We start from the raw sequence: 8,611 nt of genomic DNA on the forward strand, positions 1-8,611 counted from the left end.
TAAAAAATAAAACATAAGATACATTTGCATGAGTTGCATGCATTTTCTAAACTGGTAATGATTCTGTGTTTTATGTAAACAACTCTTGGATGGAAAGCCCCTTGTAGCCCACCTCTGCACTGTTGCAATATAGCATCTGCTAAATACTTTTGCATCAAGATGTTAAATAAAAAGGTGTTTACCACCATATCCTGTCAGGTTATCACGGAAGATATATTAAAACTTCATTACCCCCTTCTTCATTTCAGGGTCTCACTAGCGACTGCTGGCTAAAAATGTATTACTTGATGTTCACCGTCCTTCTTTTGCTTCATCCCTGGGTTCCAACTGGTAAGGAGTATCTTTCCATGGCAAATCATTAAAATAGTTAGCTTTTTCTTTAAAATGACTGTTTGTTCATCATGAATTATTGAGGTTATGGTTATGATTTTAAATTGAATAATACATTTAAATTGCATGATTAAGTTGCTTCATGTGAATTAATTAGAATCAGATAGGAACGGATATACTGCTTTACAACATTTTGATTGAGTGTGAAACCAGTAGCATCATTTTCATTTAATTAGGCCACATTGTGTTGGTGCCTTTTGTGGCATTAATGGTGAGTTATCATCATTAGATACATAAATACGTCAGTACTCCTACTCATTTATATTATACATTGATATTTATTCACTATAAACAGACTTGTTTTATTATTTACAATAAAAAAATAATGTTAGTCATGTTTGAACGTGTCACTTAGTGGTAGATTTGATAAGCTTTGTGCTCATGTTCACATGGTATTGTTCTGTTTGTTTTACAGCAGTGCCCTTGAAACAATACATTTTAACACATACTTTATTTGAGTGTATTGATAAACTTTCGTTTTCTAGGATCAAGAAAGGTTTTATGAATACAATTAAATGTATTAAAGAATTATGAAGAGTCATTGTTAATTGTAGGTGCTCTTACATGTGATCATATCTTTAATAAAAGCATTCAACTTTCATGCGTCAGGGATGACTACTTGACAACATCTGAGAGAGGGTAAAATATATGAAACCAGACATTTTGAGCTTCCTTAGAATTACCGTGACAGGTGCAAATGTTGCCCACCTGATAGGGTATAAAGGACAGTTGAACAGTATTCACAGCTAAACTTCAACACGGGTTTAAGGGACAAGAGAAGACACTATAAAGACACCCACGCGAAGTTTTGTTTCAGCCTTACCCATTGTCATAAAACATTAAACAAACCAACAAGAGATTTCAGGGCCTCTACCATGCTTGGTGGCTGTTCTTATCAAATGTCTTATACCAGTCTGTGACTCACTTTTAGGAGCTTTCAATAGTTCTATTATTGGAGGCAGGGAAGCAAAGCCTCACTCCAGACCCTACATGGCTTCACTGCAGATTGATAATCAGCATGTGTGTGGAGGCTTCCTGGTGCGCGAAGACTTTGTTTTGACAGCTGCCCATTGTTACAAGTAAGTAATCCTTAAATAAAGGTAAAAACCTTTTTATGCAAAAACAACTTTAAAACAGAATTATACAGTACACATACTTTGACCTCATCGGCTTGGGGTTAATTGACATTTTTAGAACCGCGAAATCTTTTCGTATTTGGACTTGGGGTGGTCAACTGGATTAACTTAGTCAACTGGATATCTAAGACTGCTAACTTCATTATTTGTAACACAAGAAACTGGAGACCAGTCATAATACTGCTAATTGACTTTCTAGCCCTTCTACAACAAAAGTACTACGATATTGCAGCAGAATGCAGACTGTAAATTAACTTTTAATAATGATCTTATATTAAAGTTTAAATTCTCAAATTGTGTATTTTTATGTCAACATTTGTTTGTTTTTAGAGACAGAGCTCTTACTGTGGTTTTGGGTGCCCACAATCTAAAAGTCAAGGAAAAATCACAGCAGAAGATTGAAGTAAAACAATTCTACAAGCACAAATTGAATTCGCTGGACAAATATAACTTTGATGTTATGTTACTGAAGGTATTTATTGATAGTTTTGCATGGCACTTGCCATTCAAACAGTAGGTCAGATTATTTTATTTATTCAAACTTGCTGGGTTCTGTGGGAAAATTCAAACATTGCCTATCAATTTGATCAAAATTCAAATGTCTCTACATGGATTTTTTTTTCAACATTTCACTTGACATTTAACATCCTTTACATTTTATTTTCAAATCTTCCTGCATTTCCTGCATAACTGCTCTGTAAAATGATAACTGGGGAATTTTATAACTGATTTTGTTTCCTTGCCGTTTTTTCTTTTGTTAAATAGCTTGCTAAAAATGCCACTCTGAATAAGAATGTGAAAGTGATAGGGCTCCCCAGGAAACAGGGAGATGTTCCAGCCAAGACTAAATGCACTGTAGCAGGCTGGGGTAAGAAGCATAACACTGGGGGAGCTGAAAATGTTCTTCAAGAAGTAACTGTGATTATAGAAGACATGAAAGACTGCAAAAAGGTGTGGAAAGAATATGTGAATAAAAGGATGCTGTGCACAAATTTCAATGGACAAAGGGGAATGTGTCAGGTACGTCTGTATGGTTTATAGGGCTACCTCATTATTTGTCTCGTATAATATAAGCTGCCATTTTATAACAATCCAACAATATTCTAAACATGCAAATTACTTTATTTCAGGGCGACTCAGGAGGCCCTCTCTTGTGCAATACAAAAGCACAAGGAATTGCTGCATTCACAGGACAGAACTGTGAGGATCCCACGCGCCCGCAGGTTTACATGAAAATCGCAAGCCTTATTCCGTGGATAAAAGAAACAATGGAATAGTTACGTGTGAAACAGATGTAAAACAAAATGTTGAGAGTACTCTTGAAACATTGTAGTGTTTCCACATCTCTATCAAGCATTTCCAAAATTGTATTGATTGTTTCATTAAAAATGTCAATATTAATTCTTTCTTTGATTTTTCAAGTCTTTAAAAACAACACAATCTTAATAATCTTAAACAAAAAAATACACTCCCTGATTTTCTGTAATCTTATTTCAAATGTAACTTTATTACTTGATATAACACAAAAACTCTGACTGCATTGCCACAATTTTTTTTTTACACCTAAACCTTTTTACCAACCGATGACCCTGAATCTAGAAACTGCTCCTAGTAAATTAAGTTATTGCAGTACCAAAGAGAATATTTATTTGTTAATTAGATGCATTTATTTAATTTTGCAAAAGTTACTTAATGTGTTAAAGTGATTTCCTCTATCAGCAATAAAAAAAAAAAAAATTAAATAATAATAAAAAAAAAAACTGTAGAAAATAGGTGTCTGGTCATGAAGGACGTGGCTTGCAGAAAAGAACAAAAGGTCTGCAAGCAGAGCTACTGAAAATAGTCTAATACTCAAATGTACAGAACTAGGTATGCACATCCTGTATCACCATAAACACAACCATTTGAATTGCCAGTATCATTGAAAAGTAGCTGACTGATCAACCCTATACACAAACAAAATGTGACATGCGGGCAGGTTCCTCCAGATATAACCAGATAGAAGTTATTCTTAACTTGTGATTATGCCTGCTGTAACCAATTTCATCATAATTGGATATTCTACAGATATAGGTAAAAATGTAAGCAAGTGAAACATACCTACTAGACGCATCGTAGCGTGTTTAGGGTGCAAGTAAGACCTAATGGGTCATGAGACCCAGTTTAGGCAGCCGAGGTGCTTTATTTAAGACAACTCAACGGAATAAGCCACTCAAGACAAGCTCAACACACAGCTCTCCAGGGACCATTCCCCTATGCCAGGGAACAGTGACAAAACTAAAGGCAGACATCCCAATAGCAGACTTGATTAGCCTGCTAATCACACCCCCACACCTTATAAGCCTTTTGAAAGTAGACTGCTCTACAAGCAACTCATTGTCAGACACAAAAGGAAACTATTGTGGGGTATGCCATATTTCTGGCACTGTAGGTTGCAGCTAAGAGATGAATTTGTCAGAATAAAACCATATAAACATATTAAAAAAAAAAAAAAAAAAAAAAACATTACAAAAATGTTGCAATCTTTTGAAATTATTTATTTTAAAATAATTTACATATTTAATTATTTATTTTTACAAATTAATCATTACTGCTAAACAACAAAACAATACAACATATTTGTTGACAGAAATAACTGAATTGCTTCCAATATTTGAGTCCTTTTAAAATATAAAACTTTATTTTTTGTGGAAATAAATATTTTGTGCCAGACTAACAGATTCCCAGAAGTCCTTCATAGTATTACTGCACAGGCAGCAAGGGAACCACATTCTTTATTAAGCTCTCACAAATGTGCATAAACATTGTGCCTCATTCTAGGCAGTCCTGAGAGACCAGCTATTGTTAAGGTCTCCAAGTCTGCCAGGCTTTTAGGCTCCCAAAGGGACTGGTTCCAATTACAAAGAAGACTAAAAAAGTTCTAAACTGGCCTCAAGTCACCAGAAGTCACTCGACAACCAATCGACATGACTCAGGATACACACTTATCATCATTATACATCTATTGACCCTGTCTCACATTAAACTGATAACACGTTTTTTGACAGAATAAATAAAAGGCCCCTCGTTAATAACCAGAAAGGTACAGCATATTGTATGGTGTTTGGAACATTACTCCCAATGTAGAATGCAACTTGTGGTACAGTCCTCCTTTAAACCCACATTGCTAGAACTGAGGGTTGGTCGTAGTGGAGGCTCATGCAGTTCCCTGCTCCATACTGCTTTCTTTCTGAGAATCTTGGCATCTACAGAGGAAAAGGAAACAGCAGTTTAAGAGAAGTGTCGTACATAGTGTTGTGGTTAGTGTAGGCACAGTGTGTAAGAAATAATGAATTAACAAATAAGATAAGAACATTTACAATTGGGAAGAGGTCATTAAGGTAATCCAGCTCCTAGTTGCAGATTGATCTAAAAATGTTGTCAAGTTGGGTCTTAAAGGATCCAAGTCATTCAGCCTCAATAACAGGACTAGGCAACCCATTCCATACCCATCTACTTCCCTCTGTCCTCAATCTATCCCCACCTAATTTCCAGCTGCCACTGGTCTTGGTTTCTTTACTGTGCTTAAATTATTGATTAGGGTTAACAATGTCAACTTCTTTTACATTTTTAAAGACTTCAGTTATGTCCTCCCTAATTCTTCTTTGTTTCAGGCTGAATAGAGTTCTTTCAGCCGACCTTAACAGCTCTGTGGGGCTGGGTCAGCTGCTCTGGATTGGGGCTGACATTCTTGAAGGATTACGAGCGTCAAACCCAGCTCCAATTGTGCACTGCTTTATATCACAGCACATGACATGCTTCTGATCAATACTTAAGATATATAGCTACAGAGATATATGATTTTAAAGGTTTTATCCTATTTTTAGAAGCTCCTCTTCCCAGAAAAATCATGATCACATCATCACAACTGCATGGGCAAACCCATGGATTTGTATCAAATATTTTGTATTCCCTGACATCAGCACAGAAACAGTATACACAAATAACTGTAGAAGTGCTAATGAATAAGCAGCATGAGATGATCCCAAACATATTTTAATGAATCACCCAGGTATTAAAACAAACAGTACCCGTCACGGCTCTAGTCTAAGCTATGCTTGCTCAAATTGGCAGGGATACTAACAAGTCTCCATTTAGTGGTGGATTTCTGTAACACCCAACAGTGTAATAATGTAAGAAGTAATTCTACAATTTATGGATCTCGTTGAAATTCCAGAAAATTAGATGATAAATTTAATAAAAAATCCTGCGTGCAAACTTAATTTTGTGATTTGTAACTCAATACATTCTGTGTAAGATTATTAGTGTACGTCATTTGCATAGTTTGAACAGCCAGAAACACTCAGCTTCACTTTGTAATAACATCTCTTAAGCAATACAGGACACCCTGTATTAACTTAAAGCTACAGTGTGTGTTGTGTGTACCCTGTCATAATAGTGATCTACAACTACACTGTGTACAAACATTTACAGAAGACTTTTGCCAGGATACTTGAACAGTATTTTAGTCCTGGATCAATAGTGTTTATTCTACAGTTTGAATTTTGTAAGACCACACAATAATGCAAACTAACCCGACTCCCATCCCTTGTAAAGTATCACTTTTCTATTACACTAAAAAGAAAAGACAACATTTTGCTGTACTAAAACTGAAAATGAACATTAAATCTTGAATGAAAGACATTTTATATGAGGTTCTGTCAAAATATGTATGCTTATGTTCTTCCAATCGATGGCATTCATTGCTAGCTATTGGATAAGGATTGTATCTACTATTTTAAATAGGCCTATATTTGAAACTCATCCTATCAAAAAACCTACTTAGCTTGACCGCATTGGATGAGCCTGCTGCTAAATACATTGGAGTAGTAGAATCCTATAAAAATATAAAATAAATGATTAATACATTTGGAATTTAATCAAATTAACATTCTATATTACATATAAATTAGCAAAGTAAACAGATGAATGTCTGTTCATTTAAAAATGAAAGTGTGACAAAGATGTCATGACTGGATAGTTCCCTCTTATATCCCCGGATTCTGGAAGTTTCTATACTCTATGCTGAAGAATGTCCTAATCACATTGCGGTTCTCTAGAGTAGGGTTAGATAAATCGGTGCTCAAGTGACATTCCATTACATTCCATTCAATATCTTTGAAAAAAAATACCCGGACTGAACATTCCTCTAAAACTCACTGCTAAAGCCATAGTTTGGACTAGAATGGAATAGCAAAGGTTGCCTCCCATAATCTAGAGCAGTGGCTATTACAGCCCAGTCAATTGCAAGACTTTGTCCAAATAGGTCCTTAATTATTGTATTAATCTTCATCAAAGCATGCAATGGAAGACCAAAGGTGGCCTCCCCCTTCTCTAGATATATGTACAACTCTTGTGACATACATACATACAGTACAGACGCCTCCAGTATTTCCCAGTCCACTGAGATATGCTCTGCCAGTAGCGCATAATATTAACGAAGGACATGGTGCACACCAGAATGAATACACACAGCTTATGAAACATCAGAAATATACAGGATTAGTAGCACTGCATTAGGTACAACTAACAAAACAAAATATACAATTCCCAATTATAATTAAATGGGAATTAAAAAAAACACACCAGATTAATTTCCTCTGCGTTAAAATCTTTTGCCAGGAAAGCTGTCCTTGTCAACACGTCACTTCGCTTATTTTCTGGAATTTGGTAGGTCACAGATTACCATTTTCAGAGTTGTAAAACACTGCTCTGGTGCTTTTCACACTGCTGCCACTGCCTACTGTGCCTCCAACATCCCACAGCTCTATGTAGTATGTCTACTCTTCAGGTGTTCCTTCTTTGTAGCCGTGAACCTGTGAAATGAAGCAACGCAAATCATTTAGGCTTTCACAGAAATCTAGCCAGTTTTATAGCAATAATCCCCTCTAAAGCGTTCCATGTGCCAAAGTATGGCCAGGGATTCCTTGTGGGACCTTTCTTAATACCAGTTACTACAGGCAAAATTAACGGTGTGAGATAAGCAGTTAGCAAGAGCACTCAAAGAATCTGCTTTACTCACACATCAACAGAGCAGCCAACTGTCCATGAGGGGTTACCCAGCATTTGATTCTGACACAGCAAGTGAACCAGAGAGGATTTGCCAACACCGGCAAAATAGTGTGTTGTGCATGTAGTCTAAAACACATTAGTCCATTGTCTAATCTTTACTGCAATATTTCATTTTGTTTAGTACATTTTGATGTAATATATTTATTAGCATTCATTTTGATTTATTTATTTTAGTAAATACATGGCAAGGTGTACATGAGGTGAGAAAAAGGTTCTCAAGGAGTTATTTACTGGTGGTGAATAGATGTTTTCAACTATTAAGCCTACATCGCAGCATCACTTTGGAAATGAAAGGCAATATTTATTGACAGTCACAATCAGTAATTTCTTGGTGACTTGCACTGCATGGCAATTACATCACGATACTGATCCAGATGGTAGTTTTCTCTTAAAACACAGTACTTTTTTTTTTTTTTTTTTTTTTTTTTTTTTTTTTTTTTTTAATACTATCAAATACATCATTATCATGATCAGTAGGCTACCCACCAATTCTGCCGACTTACTAGACTGGACTTTACCTTATCAGGAGTAGTGTGTTGTAGGATCATGATCATAAATCACCTAGTTTTAAAAATATACGTCTCAAAACCACTATTAGTTGCTTAATGCATAAGGTATTACTTTTCCTTTGAAGCGATTTGGGGAGGTTTATATTTAATGAAAAACATTCAGAATTATAATTTTGTGTATTTTACTGCATCTTTCAAGAACTCAACTGTGTCTCCCAACACAAAAACCCTTACTCTGTCAAGCAACGCCATTTTTGTTGCTCTCCCGGCAACCGGATGCACACATCCAACCACGTAAAAAAAAAAAAAAAAAAAAAAAAAACAAACAAAAAAAAACAAAACAAAACAAAAAAAAAATCGTGAAAGATTGACCAACTCATACTCTCGGTGGTACTCGTTTACAGTTGAAGTAAACGGACAAAGTTGACAGCTAGGATTTGCATTTTAATAAAGGACACGACACGA

The 8,611-nt window shown here is 35.6% G+C and overlaps 1 protein-coding gene and 1 pseudogene across 1 annotated transcript; one reads left to right on the forward strand and one right to left on the reverse strand.

Annotated features, from left to right (window-relative positions):
• The first annotated feature begins 249 nt into the window (after positions 1-249).
• Positions 250-2,914, forward strand: LOC121328063 (cathepsin G-like). Its single transcript, XM_041272535.1, has 5 exons — positions 250-330; positions 1,322-1,469; positions 1,857-1,998; positions 2,292-2,546; positions 2,657-2,914. The coding sequence occupies exons 1-5, from the start codon at positions 276-278 to the stop codon at positions 2,801-2,803; spliced, it is 747 nt and encodes a 248-aa protein (XP_041128469.1). The 5' UTR covers positions 250-275; the 3' UTR covers positions 2,804-2,914.
• Positions 2,915-4,189: 1,275 nt separating this feature from the next.
• LOC121327544 lies at positions 4,190-8,398 on the reverse strand (annotated as a pseudogene).
• Between the last annotated feature and the right edge of the window lie 213 nt (positions 8,399-8,611).

This window comes from Polyodon spathula, chromosome 15, assembly GCF_017654505.1.
Source record: "Polyodon spathula isolate WHYD16114869_AA chromosome 15, ASM1765450v1, whole genome shotgun sequence".
NCBI lineage: Eukaryota > Metazoa > Chordata > Actinopteri > Acipenseriformes > Polyodontidae > Polyodon > Polyodon spathula.

Bases quoted from the DNA above. Each gene is read 5' to 3' on its own strand.
- LOC121328063 (XM_041272535.1), top strand. From the start codon at position 276: ATGTATTACTTGATGTTCACCGTCCTTCTTTTGCTTCATCCCTGGGTT. The intron at 331-1,321 runs GTAAGGAGTATC...ACTCACTTTTAG, and splicing joins TCATCCCTGGGTTCCAACTG to GAGCTTTCAATAGTTCTATT. The intron at 1,999-2,291 runs GTATTTATTGAT...TTTGTTAAATAG, and splicing joins TTGATGTTATGTTACTGAAG to CTTGCTAAAAATGCCACTCT.